This window comes from Sorex araneus, chromosome 2 (assembly GCF_027595985.1).
Source record: "Sorex araneus isolate mSorAra2 chromosome 2, mSorAra2.pri, whole genome shotgun sequence".
Lineage (NCBI taxonomy): Eukaryota > Metazoa > Chordata > Mammalia > Eulipotyphla > Soricidae > Sorex > Sorex araneus.
This window is the reverse complement of record NC_073303.1, coordinates 50399559-50420235: the sequence shown is the minus strand read 5'-3', so window position 1 is coordinate 50420235 and position 20677 is coordinate 50399559. Positions and strand designations below refer to the sequence as shown.

General features: G+C 48.8%; 1 protein-coding gene across 1 annotated transcript; it reads right to left on the bottom strand.

The window, feature by feature from the left end:
- Positions 1-1992: 1992 nt before the first annotated feature.
- Positions 1993-17728, bottom strand: SPATC1L (spermatogenesis and centriole associated 1 like). The gene is made up of 4 exons (XM_004602312.2): positions 17524-17728; positions 11683-12021; positions 2564-2715; positions 1993-2319 (listed from the first exon to the last, which is right to left on the bottom strand). Exons 1-4 carry the CDS (start codon positions 17726-17728, stop codon positions 1993-1995), a joined length of 1023 nt encoding a protein of 340 aa, XP_004602369.1.
- Between the last annotated feature and the right edge of the window lie 2949 nt (positions 17729-20677).

The following is a 20677-nucleotide window of genomic DNA, read 5'->3' as shown; positions in this document are numbered from 1 at the left end:
TGATCCTGACGTGGTCAGGGTCACCTGGTACATGTCTGTGTGACCTTGGGGTGACCCCCCAGGTCACCACCCTGTGACCTCTGGACTTTTTTTTTTTTTTTTTTTTTTGCTTTTTGGGTCACACCCGGCGATGCACAGGGGTTGCTCCTGGTTCTACACTCAGGAATCACTCCTGGCGGTGCTCAGGGGACCATATGGGATTCTGGGATTTGAACCCGGGTCGGCCGCGTGCAAGGCAAACGCCCTACCCACTGTGCTATCGCTCCAGCCCCATGGACTTTTTTTTTTTTTTTTTTTTTTTGCTTTTTGGGTCACAGCCAGCAATGCTCAGGGGTTACTCCTGGCTCTGCACTCAGGAATTACTCCTGGCGGTGCTCAGAGGACCATATGGGATGCTGGGAATCAAACCTGGGTCGGCCGCATGCAAGGCAATGCGCTGTACTATCACTCCAGCCCCTGGACTTATTTTTTAATGTACCAGCACAGTCCTTGGGGCCTCAGGAGGCTTGTGCTGGGCCTGCCCTCAGCCTCTTCTCAAGTGGGGGGCAGCTGGGGCACAGGCCAGAAAACCGCTGCTCCACACCAGCTCCCTGGGCACCCAAGAAGTTCAGGTCTTTGTTCACAGGGGACAGGGCCCCTCAGCAACAGGGTCCACATGGTGGGCCCATGGCTCAGTGCTTAAGTCATCCATCAGTGGTGAGGGGACATGCAGGGCCAGGGATGGAATTCGGAGCCTTGCATGTGTCAGGCTCACATTGGGTAACCTTTCATTTCTGGGCAAGGACTAGATCTCATTCACACTGGCACACAAGCTGTTCTGGCAGACCAGGACAACTCCACCTCCAGGCCACACACACCAGGAGCACCTCCTCCGGGTGCACCTGTACTCCTTCAAGTGCACTGTGCTCATCCTGGGTGCACCTGTGCTCGTCTAGATGCACCTGTGCTCATCCTGGGTGCACCTGTGCTTGTCTGGATGCACTTGTGCTCATCCAGGTGCAAATATGCTTGTCCTGGGCACACCTGTGTTTGTCCTGGACATACCTGTGCTTGTTCTGGGAGAATTTGTGCTCTTCATGGGTGCACCTGTGCTCATCCTACTTGCACTTATGCCCATACCAGGCATAACTATGCTTATTCTGGGCATATTTTGCTTGCCCCATAAGCAGTCGGCACCTGAGTCTGCTCACCCCATGGCAGGGTGGGTTGACCAGGACATGCCCAGATCTCCTGGACTCCTGCCGTGGTGGACAGTGGCTCCTGTCTTGTTTCTGGCTTTTTCCCGGACCCCCTTCAAGGGCGTTACCAGAGTCCTGCCCAACCCAAGCAGTATGGAGGGATTCTAATGGTAGAGTGACAGGAATGCAGCTGCAGAGAAGTGACCAGGGACCCCTACCTGGGAACAGTCCTAGGGAGCCGCAGGCACAGACAGGCCTTGCCTGCAGCTTTGAGATAAGGTCCTCTCAGCTCCCAGGAAGCTGGTAATGGGTCAGTGCTGGGCCCCAGCTGGGGACCCAGCGAGGCCCAGCTGGTTCTCAGGAGCAACTTGGAAACACCCAGAGTGAAGAGTTCTGTCTCTGAGGCACCTGCAGGGACTTGCGCACAATCTTCGCCTCATGCTCCCTGCTGGGGCCACCCTGTGGTCCCTTCCCTGGAGAAACTGGACTTGAGACGAGGGGTGCCAGGACCTGGGCCTGGAGTTGCGGTCCCAGTGCTCATGCCCCCCTGTAGCCCTGTAGCCCCCAGTAGTGCCCCAGGCAGCCTCTACCCTCAAAGAGCCAAAGGTAAGGCACACAGGTAAACAGATGATTTTAATAGAGTGTGACAGCTGCCACGAGGTGGCGGTGTGCAGGGGGCTCTGCCCGCTGCTCCGCTCCCAGAGCCCCGCTCGACCTGCGGCCCCAGGCACCTGGCGGACCCCTGCCCTGCCGAGGGGATGCAGGCTTGGGCCCCCATTTGAAAAACACGTTTATTGCGGAAGGGCCGGTGGGCTCACCAGGCGAAGAGCGGCTTGCTGTCCTCCTTGGAGAGCTCGCACAGGCAGTTGAGCAGGAGCAGCGAGTCGCCAAGGAACTTGGGCGGCACCACATCGATGACCAGCCTGCGCAGGGCCGCTGGGCTGCTATGCAGAGGGTTGGCGCGCAGGTCCGGGCGCTGCTTCAGGATGCCGTAGGTGTTGATGAGGAACTCGCTGAACACTGGGTGCACGTCGCGGTTGTAGCCCAGCTTCTCCAGGCGTGCCGTCAGGGTCAGGTAGCGGTGCGTGAGCTCACGCAGCTTCTTCTCATCCACCGTGCCATCCAGGGACTTGATGGATGTCTGCAGGCACCCGGGACACCTGAGTGCAGCTGGGGGGGCACTGTGCCCAGCCTGGCCCAGATCCAGCCATCCCACCAGGCCCCACGAGGCTGCTCAGCCCAGCCACAAAAGAAGGGCATGGTCCAGGCCTAGCAGGGTATTGGGGGCCTGGCAGTGAGGGACCGGGAGCAGGGGTCAGAAGGTGCCTGAAGGAGGGGTGGGAGCTCATGGGGAGAGGCTGGGGCCCCGCCCTGAGCAGACACACCTGCCTGATCTTCTCAGGAATGTTGGACACGGTGAAGCCGTAGAGCCGGGTCACCCCCGGGAAGACGTAGGCCAGGATGCGCCGGTCCAGCTGGAAGGCGATCTCTCCCACGATGCGCCCATCCTTCTCGGTGCCTGAAAAGCCCTGGATCTCTAGGGCATTTTGGGGCAACAGTGAGCTGGGGCTCCCAGGCCCCATCGAGGGCAAAGGCTGATTCAAAAAGTGCCCAAATCTAGGAAGAGGCACAGGGCTGGAGCAGGCATGGGGCATGAGGCCCCGGGTTCCAACCTGGCACCATATGGCCCCCAGCACTGCCAAGCCTGAGCATGGCAGGAAGCAGGCCCAGGCCCCTGAGAGTTGCCAGGACCCCCATTGTCACCAGGCCTGCTGGACCCCAGGACCAGCCGTATTCCAAAACCCTCCGTCCCACAGGAGACCAGATGAGGGGGCTGGCGGGCAGAGTGGGGCCCTGGAGATCGGCGTGCTGGGACCCGCAGACACTGCCTGTGCCCACCCACCCCACATGGTGGCTGAGGATGTCCAATCTTGGATGCCTTGCCAGCAGTACTCTTGTTAGCAGGCCATGCCCCCGAGCCCCTTTTCTCCCCAGGGCATCCCTCAAGACTGTTTCCCAGCCAGCCTGTGCCTGCTTGCACCCACAGCCCACCTGCACAGTTGTACCTTGTACCTGGCCAGGCTGTGCAGGGCTCCCGTGGGTCAGGCCTAGCGTGGAGCTGTGTGTGCAGCCCTGGGACTTGTAGTCTGGGTCTGCCTGAGGCCTGGGAGGGGCACTAGGGCTGAGGGTCACTGGGGTGACCCCACCCTGTGAAGATACAGCTTCGCTTCAGTTCTGACAACTGATGGCATCCGGCACCCTGGGCTCTCACGGGTGCTGCCCACTGGTGATCAAAGCACTGTCTCTTTTGATTGGCCGATTGGGTTTAAGCATTCTGCCTATTCTGTACACATGGCCACAATTCTCTGTGTTTTCTCTGTCTCTTTGTTTTGGATTTTGACCATACCCAGTAGTGCTCAGTGCTTATTCCTTGTTCTGTGCTCAGGGATCATGACTGATGAACAAGGGGGACCATATGATTACAATCCTTTCTTCCTATTCTGTGGAATAACATTTTGCTTCCTATCCATGTGTTCCTTTAAAACAAAAATGTTTTATTTTTGATATCTGGACTTTGAGTGTTGCATCTAAGAATCTGTTGCCAAATCCAAGGTCATAAGAGGTAGCTCTGTGTTTTCTTCCCAGAGTTGTATGGCTTTCTCTCTTCACTTTCAAAGTGCAGGGAAGTCCAGCTTCATTCTCCCACATGTGGCTATCCACCTATTCCCCGCCAAGTGCCGAGAGGTGATCTCACTAAAGTACCACATCTCCCGGCATTCCACACGTGGCACTGGCCAACACTCGTGGCCCCCACTTTGTGGTCCTCTAGCCCCCCCACCAGCCTTCTCTTTTCCTCTAATCCAGAGGCTCCCAAGTTTATTTGGTTCGTGATCACCCCCTTTTCAGAAACAAACCACTCAGCGGCCCTTGGAACTCTACCTTCTTAAAGTGAACAAACAGAAAGTCTCCCAGTTCTATCCATAGCTCCTACTGCTCCCCATCCTTCCAGAGCACCCAGGGGTGGGATTACCTGGTTTGTGAAGACACTGGTCTCACTGATAGGAGATTCTTATTTCTCCACTCAATCCTCTTGCTCTGTTGAGCATCCTTGCTGCAGACATAGCTGATGATTGCCCCTCCTTCTGCCTCAGTTATGCCACAGCCTGTGATGCTCAGAAGTTACTCATGGTCACTTAGAGGTCACTCCTGGCAGTGCTCAGTGACCATGTGGTGCTGGAGACCAAGCCAGGGTTGGCCATGTGCAAGGCAAGTAGTCGCTGACTCTTGACGCTTCACACTGAGCTCTGTTTGGAAATGAGCTTCCACCTCCAGTCTTGCTCTCCTTTTGCAAGGCTATTGTCTCCCAGGTCCCTTGCATCTCTGTCTTGTTGGTGTGTACAAAGAAGCAAACTGGGATTCTGATGGAAACTGATTAAATTTATGAAGCTTTATGAAAAGTACTGTTAACAACATCAATCTTCAAGTCCATGAGCAGGAGGCATTTTCTCACTTATTTAGGGCTGCATTTCTTTCCACAATGCTTTGTACTTTTCAGTGTCCTGAGCACCCAGGAGCGAGGGTTGAGGACAGATTATGCACAAAGCTATTCGGGCAGATGAGGCTCAGGGAGGGAACACATAAACCCCTTCTATAGAAATACATTTCTCTCACCAGGAATCCGCCCTTTGCCCTACCCAGCCCCTCTGAAGGCACAAGTTAGGAGAAACAACCTACACCTAAGATGTCCTAGAAATCCTTTGTGGGGAGAGGGGTGGACCACACCCAGTGGTGCTCAGGCATTATTCCTGGATCTGTGCTCACAAGTGACCCCTAGCGGTGCCTGGGGACCATGTGTGGTGCTGGGCTAACCACATGCAAAACAAGCATTTTTTTTTTTTTTTTTTTTTTTTTTTTTGGCTTTTTGGGTCACACCTGGCGATGCACAGGGGTTACTCCTGGCTCTGCACTCAGGAATTACCCCTGGCTGTGCTCAGGGGACCATATGGGATGCTGGGATTTGAACCCGGGTCGGCCGCGGGCAAGGCAAACGCCCTACCCGCTGTGCTATCTCTCCAGCCCCAAAACAAGCATTTTAATTTCAGGGCTAACCACATGCAAAACAAGCATTTTACCATGGACTAATCATCTCTCCAACACCTAGAAATCATCTCCAGTCTAACCTAGGCTTCCAAAGATCCAGGACCCCCACTAAAAAAAGAAAAACCAACCCTAAACCATATTCTTCAAAATAAAAGCTCAATAAAATGATGGATCTGGAATCAAACAGAGAAAGGGAAAAATAATCCAGGTTCAGAGAAGGGGGTTATAGGACAAAGGTGGGGAGAAGTGAATTCTGGTGGCGGGAGCAGTGCCAGAAATTTTCATGCATGAGACCTTACCATTAACAGTTGAAACTACATAATTCCCAAAATATTTTTTTTAATCCTCCCTCTGGAAGGCACCGGTACAGGGTACAGGGGGAAGGGGCTTGTCTTGTATTCAGCTGACTTGATTCCATCCCTGACATACATTGAGTCCCCTGAGCCCTGCCAGGAATGATTCCTGAGCACAGGTCCAGGAGTAAATCCAGGTGTGGTACAAAAATAAACACACATGCATACACACAAAAATAGCAAATTTAATCCAACAATACAAAAAAGAACATATCAGGACCAAGTGGGATTTGTCTCAGGAAAGTGGCTAATTACAATTCAGTGATCAGAGTTTCACAGATGACAATGGCAGATAGACTGATTTCTCATCTCCAATGATGCTAAAAAAAGCGTGTAATAAAACCCAGCCTCTCTTCATGGTTATGAAGCAAACTAAGAACTACAGGAAATACCCTGGTGAAGAGCACCTACAAAAGTCTTCACAAACATCAGACTTCCTACTGTTGCATTTAGGCTTCCCTCGGCTGGGAGATTAGAAGAGAGGCCACTGTCACCTTTCTACTCCATGTGGTTCTGAGGTTCAGTCAAATCAGTAAGACCAGAAAAGAAATACAGAGTATACTGGTTAGATGTGAAAGAATATGCTTGTCTGCAAATGGTCTGACCATCTTAAGGAAGTTTTTCCAAGATACAAAAACCAGTTACTAGTGAGGCTGCAGAAACAATGTGTATTTGTCAGGGTTCTCCAGAGAAAAGAGAACCAGAACCAATAGGATGTATATTATATCAGTGTGCATAAATGTATGGCATAGGCGTGGATATGTGTATTATATGTGTGAGTGTGTGTGGTGGGTATGAGTATTGTGGTATGTGTGTGCACAGATATGTGGTGTGAGTATGTGTATTGTGTGTATGTGTTATTCATGTGTTAAGTGTGAGTGTGCATGTATGTATACACTGTGTGGTATGTATGTGGTATATGTGAATGTTATTTGTATGAGTGTGTATTATTTGTGCATTATGTGGTGGGTATGTGGTGGGTATGACTGTGTGTGCATATACAGGTGTGTGGTGTGGGTAGTGGATGGGTGTGGCACAAAAACATATGCATGCATACACACACAAAAATAGCAAACTAGTTCCAACAATACAAAAAAGTGAGTGTGTGGGGTGTGGTGGTCTGTGCAGTATGTGAGTATGTGCAGTGTGTGTATACACAGGTGTGTAGTGTGGGTGATGGATATGTGTGTGGTGTGTGTGTTATTTGTGTGAGTGTATGGTAGATGGGGTGGTCTGTGTGCAGTATGTGAATGTGTGCAGGATATATATGTACACACATATATATATACAGGTGTGTGAGTATGGGTGTGTGATTAGTGTGTGTGGTGGTATGTATATTGGTGCATGTGTGTTGGATATGTGCATATGCACAGGTGTGTGGGTGTGGGTATATGTGGTGTGGTGCTACACATGTGTGGTATGTGTTGGGTGTAAGTGTGTGCATTGTGTATACATATATACAGGTGTATCTTTTGGTACAGGTATTGTGTGAATGTGTATTATTTGCATGAGTATGTGGGGTATGTGTGTGTATGTATAAGGGTGTAGTTGTGAATGTGTGATAGGGCTTGGCTTGCACACTCTTGGAGACTGACAAGCCAGGGATCTGCAGAGAAAGTCAGTAGTTTGAGGTTTAGAAGGCCAAGGACAAAGTTCCCATTTGAGTTCAATGGTCTGAAACCCATGAAAACCAATGAGGTAGTTTCAGTCAAGGGACAAAGGTCTGAGACCTGGCACCTCTGTTGAATTGCAAGGCTGGTATGCCAGGCAGGAGGGATTCTCTCCCTCCAGAGTTGAGAACAGACACCTGCTTTATTCTAGTGATTTAAAAATTAAATTGTCTAAAATTACCCACTCAGAAATACCCAGAATATTTGAGGTCTCATCAAATCAGTTAACCACCACAGGGTTCAACATATAGAATCGATAGTTTGGTGGGGTTTTTTTTTTTTGCTTTTTGGGTCACACCCGGAGATGCACAGGGGTCACTCCTGGCTCATGCACTCAGGAATCACCCCTGGCGGTGCTCAGGGGACCATATGGGATGCTGGGATTCGAACCCGGGTTGGCCGCGTGCAAGGCAAATGCCCTACCCGCTGTGCTATCGCTCCAGCCCTGGTTTTTTTTTTTTTTTTGGCTTTTTAGGTCGTACCCGGTGATGCTCAGGGGTTATTCCTGGCTCTGATTTGAGGAACCACTTCTGGCAGTGGTTGGGAGACCATAAAGGATGCTGGGCATCAAACCCAGGTCAGCCGCATGCAAGGCAAATGCCCTACCCACTGTATTATCACTCCTGCTCCCATACAGAATCAATTGTTACTGTTTGCTCTAAACAATCAGAGATCAATGTTGATTTTAAAAAATACTAATACAGCAAATTAGTATTAAATTTATAATACAGCAAGACTACTAAAATTGAGAGAAAAATTCAGGAACAATGTACAAGACCTGCACACAGAAAGTTGCTCAGAGAAAAGGTTATAGACTGAATAGAAAGATGTTTAGGTGTTTGTGGATTCAAAGATTCAGTGTCATTTCTTTAACTGATATGCAGAACTTCAATCCCAGTCAAAATCATAGCATATATCTTAGTACAAAGGGGTACACTGATTCCACACTAATAGGAAAATGCAAAGGAGCTACACTGACCAGAGCAATTTTGAGAAAAGAGGACAAAGTTGAAGAACGTAAGTCATTCATGACAGCCGTTTAACTGGAATATATAGACACAGAGAAACAGGAAGAACCCTGAACAGTAGTACATACTTGTTGAACTGAGTTTTGAAAAGCATTGAGAGAGCTCAGTCCTGTTACTCTGGTGTTGGGTTGAGAATTCTAGGATCTTCTCTGAGTGGGGTTGGGCAGCTTCCCCCACTCCTCCGTACTTCCAAAAGCCCTGACAGACAAACCTGTCTTCCACAGCCGTTACCATGTTGTCTCACAAACCAGCCCAGATCTTCAGATTCATGTAGTAAATCTCTGAGGAGATACAAGTCAAGCAGCTAAAATTCATGCATACAGTAGTCTCTCGGTTGAAAACTCTGGGGTGCCCTTGGAGGGAGGTGGACAAAGTCCCCGCCCTGCTGAAGCCCCAGCAGCTGCACCCATAGCCCACTGCTGTACTAAGAATCTCTGCAGACTCATCTCAGTTCTACAGATCCCGAAGTTTCTGGACCCGCGACCACATGACCCCTTCATATTTCACAGCACTGAAATTTCAGCAGGAACACATCAAATTAGAAGGAAAGGTAACCGATGCCAACTAAACTGAGCAAACAGAATCAATAACACAGGAGGCACAACTAGTGATGAACAGCTTAGTAAATCCTAAAACAAAACCCCTTGGGGAGATAGAATAATTTTCACAGATGTTCTTTTACTGATGTATTTTTGATAATTGTTTTAGCCTTTTGGTTATAACAAGCAATATTAAATAAATTATCATGTGTTCTTTCACCCAGTGTACATTTCCCACCACCAATCTCCCCAGTTTCCTTCCCGCCCAGCTTACCTCTATAGCAGACACCCCTCTCCCTCCCTCCCTCCCTCCTTCCCTCCCTCCCTCTCTCTTTCTCTCTCTCTATCTCTCCCTTCCCTCCCTCCCTCCCTCCCTCCCTCCACCCACCCGCCCCTTTTAGGCAGTGTTTTGCAACACTGTTACTGAAAGATTATCATGTACATCACTTTACCTCCTTTCAGCACTCATTTCTGCCCAGAATGTGATCATTTTCAACTATCAGAGAATAGTGGTCCATTCTCTGTCCTAATTGCCCTCTCTCACCCTCCACTTGTGGCAAACTTCCAACCATGGACCAGTCTTCCTGGCCCTTGTTTCTACTGTCTTTGGCTATTAGTCTCATACTATTTTTTCTTATGTCCCACAAATGAGTGCAATCAGTCTATCTTTGTCTCTCTCCCTATGACTCATTTTACTCAGCATGATACTCTCCATGTCCATCCATGTATTTGTTTAAATTTGTTTAAAGTTGATGACTTCATTTTTCCTAACAGCTGCATAATATTCCACTGTGTGGATGCACCATAGTTTTTTTTTTTAATCAAGTCATCTGTTCTCGAGCACTCAGGTTGCTTCCAGATTCTGGCTATTGTGAATAGTGCTGAAACAAACATAGAAGTACATACGGCTTTTTCTGCATTGTGTTTTTGGGCCCCTTTTTGAGGAATGTCCATATTGTTTTCAAAAAAGGATGGACCAGTCAGCAATCCCACCAACAATGAATGAGAGTCCCTTCCCCTAAGTTTACACCAGCCCTGGTTGTTCTTGCTCTTTTGGATGTGTGTCGATCTCTGTGGTGTGAGATGATATATCATTGTTTTGATTTGCATCTCCCTAATTAGTGATGTAGAGCATTTTTTAATGCGCCTTTTGGTCATTTGTATCTCTTCTTAGAGAAAGTTTCTGTTCACCTTTTTCCCCATTTTTATGCCGTTAAAGTTCTACCAGTAACTTAAATATATTTCATATTAACCCCTTTTCAGATAGGTGTTGGGTCAATAACTTTTCTCATTCTGTGGGCTGTTTTTGTATCTTGGTCACCGTTTCCTTTGAGGTACATAAACTTCTTAGTTTAATGAAGTCCCATTTGTCGTCGCTTCCACTTGCTTTGTCAATGGTTTTTCATCTTTGAAGATCCTTTAGCTTCAATGTCATGGAGGTTTCTGCCTATGTTGTCCTGCATGTACCTTATGGATTCAGGTCTGATACTGAAGTCTTTAATTCATTTTGATTCAACTTTTCTGCATGGCATTAGAAAAAGGTCTGATTTTTTTTTTTTTGCATATAGTCACCCAATTTTCCCAGCATTGCTTGTTGAAGAGGCTTTCTTTGCTTCACTTCATATTTCTCACTCCTTTATCAAATGATAATATACCTGAGGGTCTGTGTCAGGATAGTCAACTTTATTCCATTGATCTGAAGATCTGTCTTTATCCCAATACCATGCTGTTTTAATTACTACCACTTTGTAGTACAATTTCAAGTTGGGGAAGGTGATACCTCTCATCTTCTTTTTCCCACGGATTGCTTTAGGTATTCGGTGGAAGGTGGGGGTGAAGGAGGTATTGTTTCATATAAATTTTAGGAGTGTCTGATCTATTTCTTTGAAAAATGCCATAGGTATCTTAATAGGGACTCACTGAATCTGTACATGCCATTCTCTCTTAAACCTGATCTAATCAGGCTCATCCTCACTACTTGATAGAATTGAGTCTTGTTATGACTATTTCTGACCTGTAATTACTTTAAAAAAACTACAAAATTGGGGCTGGATTGATAGCACAATGGGTAGGGCATTTGCCTTGCATGCGGCCGACCAGGGTTCAATTCCCAGCATCCCATATGGTCCCCTGAGTACCGCCAGGAGTGATTCCTGAGTGCAGAGCCAGGAGTAACCCCTGAGCATTGCCAGATATGACCCAAAAAGTAAAAAAACAACAACAACAAAAAACCCACAAAATGATCTTATTAGATTATTAGACTTTAAAAAAAAGGATGATTTTTTTTTTTTTTTTTTTTTTTTTGCTTTTTGGGTCACACCTGGCGATGCACAGGGGTTACTCCTGGCTCTGTACTCAGGAATTAGCCCTGGTGGTGCTCAGGGGACCATATGGGATGCTGGGAATCAAACCCAGGTCGGCCGCGTGCAAGAAAAACGCCCTACCTGCTCTGCTATCACTCCAGCCCAAAGGATGATTTTTTTTAAAGCAGGAAGTAATGCAACCCAGATCTCATACTAGTGAGACCCAGAGCTGGGAAACATCTGAATCAGTACACAGACTATTTATGACCTTGAGTCAACCAAAATTTCCTTGATTGGACATAAAAGCACTAAAGTGGTCTCTTCTTAGATGACAGTTATAAAAATCTGCCAGATAGGGAGGTAATGGATTTGCTAATTATTAAAAAGGTAAAAGATCTGAGCCTATACAACCAGATCCCCAGCCCTGCCACCACCTCCTTTGCTGCGTGGCTACAGCAACTCACTCAGCTTCATATCCCCAGCCACCCTGCAGTCCCAGAACCCCCTTACCATTCAGGTAGAAACTCCTGCGGGTCCTGTCCCCTGAGGGCAGGCTGTTCTCTGAGAAGCACACCTTCTTGGGCCGGGACTCCAACAGACTCTTATCTACCAGTGGGTCTTGCAGGGGGCCCAGGAGCTGAGAGAGCTTCCTGTCAGTGCCCCGGACCGTGTGCAGCTCTGTGGAGCTGAGGAAAGACTTGAAGGTGGCTGGGGAGGCAGTGGCACAGCCAGGAGAGGAGTCATCCTCACTGGAGAGGGGCGCATGGGAGCACAGCAGGTCCTCCAGGGAGGCTGTCTGCATCTGAGAGGGCGCGTCCACAGCACTGGAGAACCTCCCGAAATCTGGAACTGGGGCAGGAGGAAAGGCCGGAGATAGTGCTCTAGAGCCTGCCTGCATGTCCTGCTCCCTGGGATTATGGGCACAGGAGGTGATCATTCCCATGTGCACTTCCTGCCTAGTGAGTGCAGTGGAGACTCTTCTGCTTCTGGCATTCTACATAAAGGGATCATTCTAACCACATCTTCTTTGCAGCATTCTTGGTTAAGATTTTGCTTAATTTTTTTACAGTGCTGGGGATCAAACCTTGGTCCTCATACAAACAAGACAGGTGCTCTAGTTCTAAACCAAATCCCTGGCCCAGTATTGCCTTTTTTAGAGCTGTATCTACCCTGAATCATTTGGCAGCTACAGGGCTGACCCAAGGGTTTCCTGACACAGTTACAGGTCCATAAATGAGTATATACACACAAACCTCATATCCTTATACATACGTGCACATACCACACACATGCACAGAAACCCATGGACATGCGCAAATGAACCTATACTTGCTAAGATGTGCAGAAGCACATGTGCATACACACACACATAGCATTCTTTCCATCAATCCCTGGGCTGTCCACAGGTCCCTGTACAAGCAAGGCTTACACACTGAGCTCGCTGAAGTTCCTTCTGCCACCAACACCTTCTTTCCATTCTCTGACAATCTGACAGTTGCCCACAGAAGCCCACTGAGGTTCTCATCACAACCTCCATGCTTTGTGCATGCAGCCCCTGTGAAGTCCACACCGAGTTCTGCCCAAATCCCAGGTGACACAGGACATGACAAGGGTCTGAACTCTCTTTCCTTGGCTCACCTCTTGTTGGGGTACTGGTGTCAGGATCCACTTGGTAATGGAGCTCACCAGGTGTCTGCCATGCTTGGCTGTGTGACTGTTACCTGAGCATGACACTTCGCCTGGGTGTGGATGCTCGAGGAGACTTGCAGCCTTGCCCACACAGCGGGTACCCCACCCTGAGCTAGCAGGGCTGTGCTTTGCTGGGTTTAGTTGAAAAGACCTTTAAAACAGTGTACAGAATTTTAAATGAACTCAGTCCACTGCACTAGGGAGAATGCACAATGGGTTGATCTCTGACTCTACATGCGGGAGCCTGAGTCAATCTCCAGCATCCTGTGGTCCCTGGAGCACCACTGCAAGTGACCCCTGAGCACTGAGCACTGCCAAGTGTGGCCCCCAAATAGGGGGAAAATCCCTAGCACAATCTTTTTTTTATTCTGTCAGCTGTGACAGAATGCCTCGGGTCATCTTATAGTGCTCATAATCAGCTCATTTAAATGTGTTCCTTTCAACTCGCCGATTCGCCTGTGGTTGGTGAAATCCTCTCCTACTCCAAGTCATGCCTTTTTCCTCTTAGGAATAAGCTTATATGTATTTGAAAAATAAGGTTTCCTAAGAGCCACATTAAGAAAATGATCAGAGCCTTTTCAGAAGCCTCAGCAGTGGCATTACCCAGAAAACACGGTTCCAAAGAACAGTCCCAGGCCTGTGTCTCGCTGCCCTCATGCCTGGGGGTCAGTCCTGTCAGCACCCCCCCAGCTGAACTTCCAATTCAGCCCTCTTGCCAGATGTTGTCAACAGAGGGGCTCCTTTCCAAAGTTCACCAAGGCAGAGGGATCAAAACACCTCAGTCTGAGAGAAGATGCGTCTCTGAGCAAAACACCTGCCTGGGGCTGAGTGCAGGCAGGCAGGCAGGCATACCCCACCTCTCCCCAGCATCGCTTGCCCAGTGTCAGGATAGTAGCCGGTGTTTTTGGTTTTGCTTTTAGCTTCTATTAGTGATTTCTATTAGTAATTTTCTTCTGTTACTTATTTGCCAGCCCCAATATGGTTCCATCTGTTAATACTCAGTAAAGCCTAAAATGTGGGTATATATTAGTGCTAAAACATTGTCTAAAATTCAACTATGAATAACTTTGTAAACCACAGAAAAATAAGAAAATGAAAAATAAATGAAGATGGGGAATCATTGAAAAATCAGAAAATAACACTCTATACTAAGACATCATTTAAAACTATATTTATGGTTTTAAATAGTACAGAGTGATAGTATAGCATTCAATCCCAGCATCTCATATGGTCCCCCAAGCACCACCAGGAGTAATTCCTGAGTGCCGAGCCAGGAGTCAGGGGTTCCTGACCACCACTGGGTGTGATCCAAAAAGCAAAATAATAATAATAATAATAATAATAATAATAAATTTAAAAACCTAATCATGTTTAAAATGGGAGGGAAACTGGTGGTAGGAAATGAATACTGGTGGAGGGATGGATGTTGGATCATTGTATGACTGAAACCTGGTCATGAACAGCTTTGTAACTGTGTATTTCATGGGGACTCAATTAAAAAAAAAAAACCCAAACCTGGGGCTGGAGCTATAGAACAGCCAGCGGGTAGGGCGTTTGCCTTGCACGTGGCCATCCCGGGTTCAATTCCCAGCATCCCATATGGTCCCCTGAGCACCGCCAGGAGTGGTTCCTGAGTGCAGAGTCAGGAGTAACCCCTGTGCATTCGCCAAGTGTGACCCCCCAAAAAAAGCAAAGCAAAAAAAAAAAAAACCCAAACCTATATTTAAGTGAAATCAGTAACCCACATGCATTTTAATCACAAAAAATTAAACAAATATGTGACTCAAAATATGAGAGAAACTCTTACAGAAGGCCAAAGTTAGAAAATAACAAAATGGGGAGGGATATTGGGGACATTGGTGGAGGGATGGGTGTTGGATCATTGTATGACTGAAACTCAAACATGAAATTTTTGTAACTGCAGCTCATGGTTATTCAATAATAAATATATATATATATATTTTAAAAAGAAAATAACAGGGGCTGGAGCAATAGCACAGGTGCTTGCCTTGCACGTGGCTGACCCGGATTCAATTCCCAACATTCCATGTGGTTCCCTGAGCACTGCCAGGAGTTAATTCCTGAGTGCATGAGCCAGGAGTAACCCTGCATCGCCGGGTTTGACCCAAAAAGCCAAAAAAAAAAAAAAAAAGAAAAGAAAATAACAAAATGGCACCAGAAATAACCTAAAATTGGCCTGTGAGAAAGCCTAGAAGCTAGCAAGACAGTGGAAAGTGACTTTATAGAAACTAAAGCACAAAAGACTAGAATTGGCAATGAGGAGAGTGGCATAAGAATGGCCAGGGAGACACAGCTCAGTATAGAAAGGAAGAGAACTGCATAGTCAAAAGCAGCCTGCTGGGAACTGTCTCTAAGCGGCTCTGTGAGGACCTAAGGGGGCAGGATGCCTGAGAGGGGGGTTTCAAGATCAGAAATAGTCTCTGCAAAGGGCTGCAGGCAGTGGGGGTTGGGCAGTGCACAGTCATCCTTCCTGTGTCCCACAATAAGGCTGGTCTCTCAGAACAGACATTCTAGACTCTAGGCACTTTGAAAGGTGCTGGCTAAGGCCTGGTATGATGGTCCATAAGGGGAGACTAGGGGAACCCATAGGTCTGAGCCCATCTACATAGGCTCAAGGCCATCATGGAGAGAAACCAGTAGCACCTCCACCGATGTGCTATGTTCTTCAGAATAAGGATAGCGGGCTCTTGCCCAGACCCAGCCTGTGTCCCCCCACCCCAGATGCCTGAGAGAATAAAGGAACAAAGACAAAGTCTGAAGAGTGAAGACCAAGTTCTGCACATCCCCTCAGCTCAAACATGCTTGTGAGCAGGGCTGCAGATTCAGAACACAGAAGTCACTACAAAGTGTACTACAAAGTACATAGTTAACACAGCAGGAGTCCCAAGCCGCATGTCTTCTCCCCCCAGTCTTCCTAATAGAACCAGGTCTGGGACTAAAGACATGGGCCAGAAGCCACATCATAAGGACAGCAAATGACTTGTTCTGAGAAAGTGAGAAGCAGCTGGAGAGATGACCAGGCACTTCCCACCTGCCAGTCATGGAGGATATGCAAATTCAGACACCAAAGAAGAATGTGAGGAAGGAGGAGGTACTAGATCTCAGCCTTGGGCCAGTAGTTCCATGCCTGAGAAAACTTGTCTTGAGGAGAGTGGGCAGAAATCAGCCATCTCTGGGATCAGAGCAATAGTACAGAAGGTGGGGTACCTTGCACCAAGTACCTTGTACTTGGCTGACTCGTTTTTTCCCAGTATCCCATAGGAACTCAAGCGCTGCCTGGAGTGACCTCTGAGTGCAGAACCAGGAGGAAGCCCTGAGTGCAGCCAGGTGTGGCCCTCAAAACAAAAAACAAACATTTAAAGAATCTGCCATCTTACCACCTTGGGGTGAGAAAGAGCTGAAATTGCAAACATAAGGCAATTGCTTCAGTCATGTATGTGTAAACAGTGGGATGCAAGGTGTTTGTTAGAGGGAAGAGAGCCAAGAGCTTCCCAGAGAGGCATGTACCCAGATTATCCTGGAGGTTTCCAAGGATAGGTGGCACCAGGGGCTGTGCTGGCTGTAGGGGAGTTTGGGGCGGGGGGTGCAAAGGGCTCCGCCTCTGGCTAACACACGTGAAGGGGGAGGAACACAGCTATCTGTGCGGCTGTGCTGGAAGAAGCCCAAAGGCAGAGCGGGTGCTGGGCACTGGAGAACACTGATTTTGACATTGTCCTGCTCATGGCCTCTGACCCAGTGGCTGTGCTGTGGTGGCTCCCAGACCTCCACACCATGGTCTGCGCCCTATAAGAAGCTCCTGCATCCACAGAGGTCGGACCATGACCCCCTTGAGGGAAGCTCCTCATATCCACGGGAATACCAGATCAGAGACCACCCCAAGAAAACTCCCACTCACTGCCTTGGGAGGGCCCCAGGCCAACCTGGAGACTTGCCCTCTGGCTACCAGTCTGGCATGAGTCCACACTGCAGCATGGCTCAGAAGCTGCACAGTGTGCTGGGAAGCAGGCGCTAAGGACCACAGGGCCCAAGCCCACTCACTCCTGCTCTTCAAGGAACAGCTGCAGGCATTACCCTCCAGGCCTGTGCCTGGCAGGGGGAGGCTGCACATGGGGGCAGGAGTGGACAGAGAGCCTGCATGAGAAGACCCAGCTGACAGTTCCAGGACTGCCTGGGCCCCTTCAGTGAAGGGGATACTGAGTGGGGTCCTTGAGGCCTCTGGCAGATGGGGTGTGCTCTGAGGGGGGCCCTCTAGGAACAGCCCAGCCTGAGCAACCACAGCACTGAGCCCAGAATGACATGGTTCTGGGATGGAAGATGAGAGTGGCACCCCTCACCGAGGGGACAGGGGACAGTTGCTCACCCTCACCAGGAGACCTTGTTTCTTTGTCACACCCATCACCAGCCACCCTTGCCCAGGTACACTTGGGAGGGAGAAGGGTTGTATCTGAGGAATCACAGAGTGGGCCTCCCACTCTTACTGGATTCAGACCTGAGGGGATACGAAGGAGCCATCGTCCCTGTTGGTGCCATCTTGGCCTGACTATGCCTGGAGCGCAGCCCCAGAGCCCCTCCTAGCAGGTTCTCTTGGTACCCAGTAGTCCCCTGCTAGCCCCAGTAGACCTACTGCCCAGGCTGCCTCACCTCCGCTCCCAGGCGAGCAGGTCTCCTCAGGGTAGATGGGCCCCTTGGGGAAGAGCAGGTCGCGGTTACCATGGCCACAGCTGTCCTGACAGCTCTCACTGAGCAGGCGCTTCAGCATCTGGTTCTCCTTCAGCAGCCGCACCTGCTTCTTGAGGTCCGCGTTCTCACTCATGAGCCGGTTCATCAGCTCGCTGCCCTCGGCCATGGCCACGCCACTGCTCACGTGTGGGTCTATGGCCCCATGGAGGTGGAAATAAAGCTCTGGTCTCGGGGTTCCAGGCCCCACTTCCGTAGCCTTGTGATGTCGCCTTAAAGAGGCAGCATCTGTCCAGGTGTCCTCCTTCACTTCCCTACAGTTGACACACTGCACCCCTCTCAGAAAGGGGTGCCCTGGAGATGGCAAGTCTGACACAGAGCCTGAAATCTGCCTGGGAGGATGGCCCAGCAGGAGAACAGCACATGACACAGCCAGGCCAGGAATGTTCCAGCACATTCTAGAAATGAACAGAACACTGGGCTGACAGGCCATCCACAGACCCCATGAGGAACTCTGGAATGGGGAACTCTGTGGAAAGGTCCACAGGGGAAGGGCAGGCAAGAACATTCAGTACTGGGGCAGGAGTGATAGTACAGCAGGTAGGGCATTTGCCTTGCATGCGGCAGATCTGGGTTTGATCCCCAGCATTCCATATGTTCCCCCGAGCACTGCAAGTTCATTCCTGAGTTCAGAGCCAGGAGTAACCTCTGAGCATCGCCAAGTATGACCCAAAAAAAGCAGAAAAAAAGAAGAGCATTCAGGACCAAAAGCAGATGCTCTGCTTGACTCTCTCATGGTACTGAAAATGCCATTTCCTTCCCACTGAGAAGCCCTTTTTCACCACCCCCATTACTCCAATCTGCCTATAGTTTGCTGATGTTCATGCTGACCTTACCAGCACATTTCACAGGGCTCCCTTCTGCTATTTTCTGCAAATTGTTTGGATTATTATTCCCTTCATTTTATGTTTCATTAAATTCATCCATGACAAATACCATCTTGGCCTCAAGTTTTCTTCTGGGTACATTTTCTGTTTTCAGCTCAGTTTAAGTAAATAAAAGGTTATTTAACTTTTTCATATCTTCTCCTATTCCTGTAATAGGAGTAATAGCTGGGTCTTTTCACACAGGTCCACTACAGGCACCAAGTATTCCATGCCCTTCCCTGCTGTCCCTCTGTGGGGATGATCAGGTGTGCCCTCCCCACACACACAAAAGGACTCTCAACGTGGGAAGCTAGATCATTGTTTTAAGAACGTTACACAGAGCATTAGGGGCTGGAGACATAGTCCAGCAAGGAGAGCACTTGCCTTGCATGCAGCCAACCTGGACTTAATCCCTGGCACTCCATATGGCACCCCGAGCACTGCCAGGAATAACTCCTGAGTGCAGAGCCAGGAGTAATCCCTGAGCATTGCTGGATCCGGCCCCAAAATAGACAAACAAAAATCTGGGGGAGGAGGGAAAGATTTGAATCTAGATAATACAATGGGTAAGGCACTTGCCTTGCACACAGCTGACCTGGGTTTGATCCCCAGAACCCTATATGGTTCCCTGAGTCCTACCAAGAGTGATTCCTGAGTGCAGAGGCAGGAGTAAGCCCTGAGTACCATCAGGTATGCCCACCACTACCACCACAAAACAGACTGGTTTCATGTCCTCCATATACCGTTTATAAACATTTGAAAAGACCATTAGGTCAAATGTCCTAGAAAGGTCAGTTACCTCACTTTGAAGACCTTGAGTCCTCAGCCAATGACAGAAATGTCGAAATCTCCTCCCTTTAATTGTGTATTTGCTTAATTCTCTCCAAGTTCATCAGTTTTTGCTTATTTTGAAGCTGTTATTAGAAACTTACACATTCAAAATTGTTGTTTTCTTAATTAACTAACACTCTAGGCTATTAAATGTTTATTGGTACTATTCTGTGAGCGGGCTGGAGCAATAGCACAACAGTAGGGCATTTGCCTTGCACGTGGCCTACCCAGGTTCGATTCCTCCACCCCTCTCGGAGAGCCTGACAAGCTACCGAGAGTATCTCACCCACACAGCAGAGCCTGGCAAGCTACCGTGGCATATTCAACATGCCAAAAACAGTAACAAACAAGTCTCACAATGGAGACGTTACTGGTGCTTGCTTGAGCAAATTGGTAAGCAATGGGATGACAGTGACTATTCTGTGCCTAAAATCACTGTATCACTGTCATCCCATTGTTCATCGATTTACTCAAGCGGGTGCCAGTAACGTCTCCGTTCGTCCAAGCCCTGAGATTTTAGCAGCCTTTCCTCACTCGTCTTTCCTAACGATTGAAAGCTCTTTCAGGGTCAGGGGAAATGAGACGTGTTATTGTTACTGTTTTACTGTTTTTGGCATATTGAATACACCACAGGGATATTGCCAGGCTCTGCCATGTGGACAGGATATTCGGTAGCTTGCTGGGCTCTCTGAGAGGCATATATATATATATATATATATATATATAATATATATAATATATATATAGAGAGAGAGAAAGAGAGAGAGAGAGAGAAAGAGAGGGAGAGGGTGGATGAGGAGATTATCTGGCTCCAGCAGGAGGTGGTTTATGGGTGTGACCCTTGGGTCTCCGGCAGCGACCTCCACTACCCAACCGAGGCCATGCTCCAGGCTGCTTTCCACATGCTCGGGCCAAGCCTCACGCATGAACAAAGTCCCACGGAACCCAGGTAACACACAACTTTGTGATCGTGGACTCTGAGCTCAACAGAACCCGGGAGCAGAGATCCTCTGCCTGCTTTCCCCAATCTCCAGCAACCCAGGGGTCATACCCATAAAACACCTCCTGCCGGCGCCAGATAATCTCCTCATCGGCCACCCTCCAGAACTCACAGCTGCTTCTCCCGGAAGGGAGCATAAAATGAGGCCCCCCATAACCATGCTACCAGACCCGGCGTCAGCCTGTTTCCACTCGGGGCACCCAAGAGGGGGGCAGGTGAGAGCCCTCCCTGCCCCAAGGAACCCAGCCCCAGCCGCTGACGTCCACTACCCAACCGCTGCCATGCTCCAGGCTGCTTTCCACATGCTCGGGCCGACCCTCATGCATGAGTGAAGTCCCACGGAACCCAGGTAATGCGCAAC

Excerpts from the sequence above, each read along its gene's own strand:
- SPATC1L (XM_004602312.2), bottom strand. The coding sequence starts at position 17,728 with ATGGCCGAGGGCAGCGAGCTGATGAACCGGCTCATGAGTGAGAACGCG. Across the intron at positions 12,022-17,523 it reads CTGCTCGCCTGGGAGCGGAG|TTCCAGATTTCGGGAGGTTC; the intron begins GTGAGGCAGCCT and ends CTCCTGCCCCAG. Across the intron at positions 2,320-2,563 it reads TTCCTGAGAAGATCAGGCAG|ACATCCATCAAGTCCCTGGA; the intron begins GTGTGTCTGCTC and ends GGGTGCCTGCAG.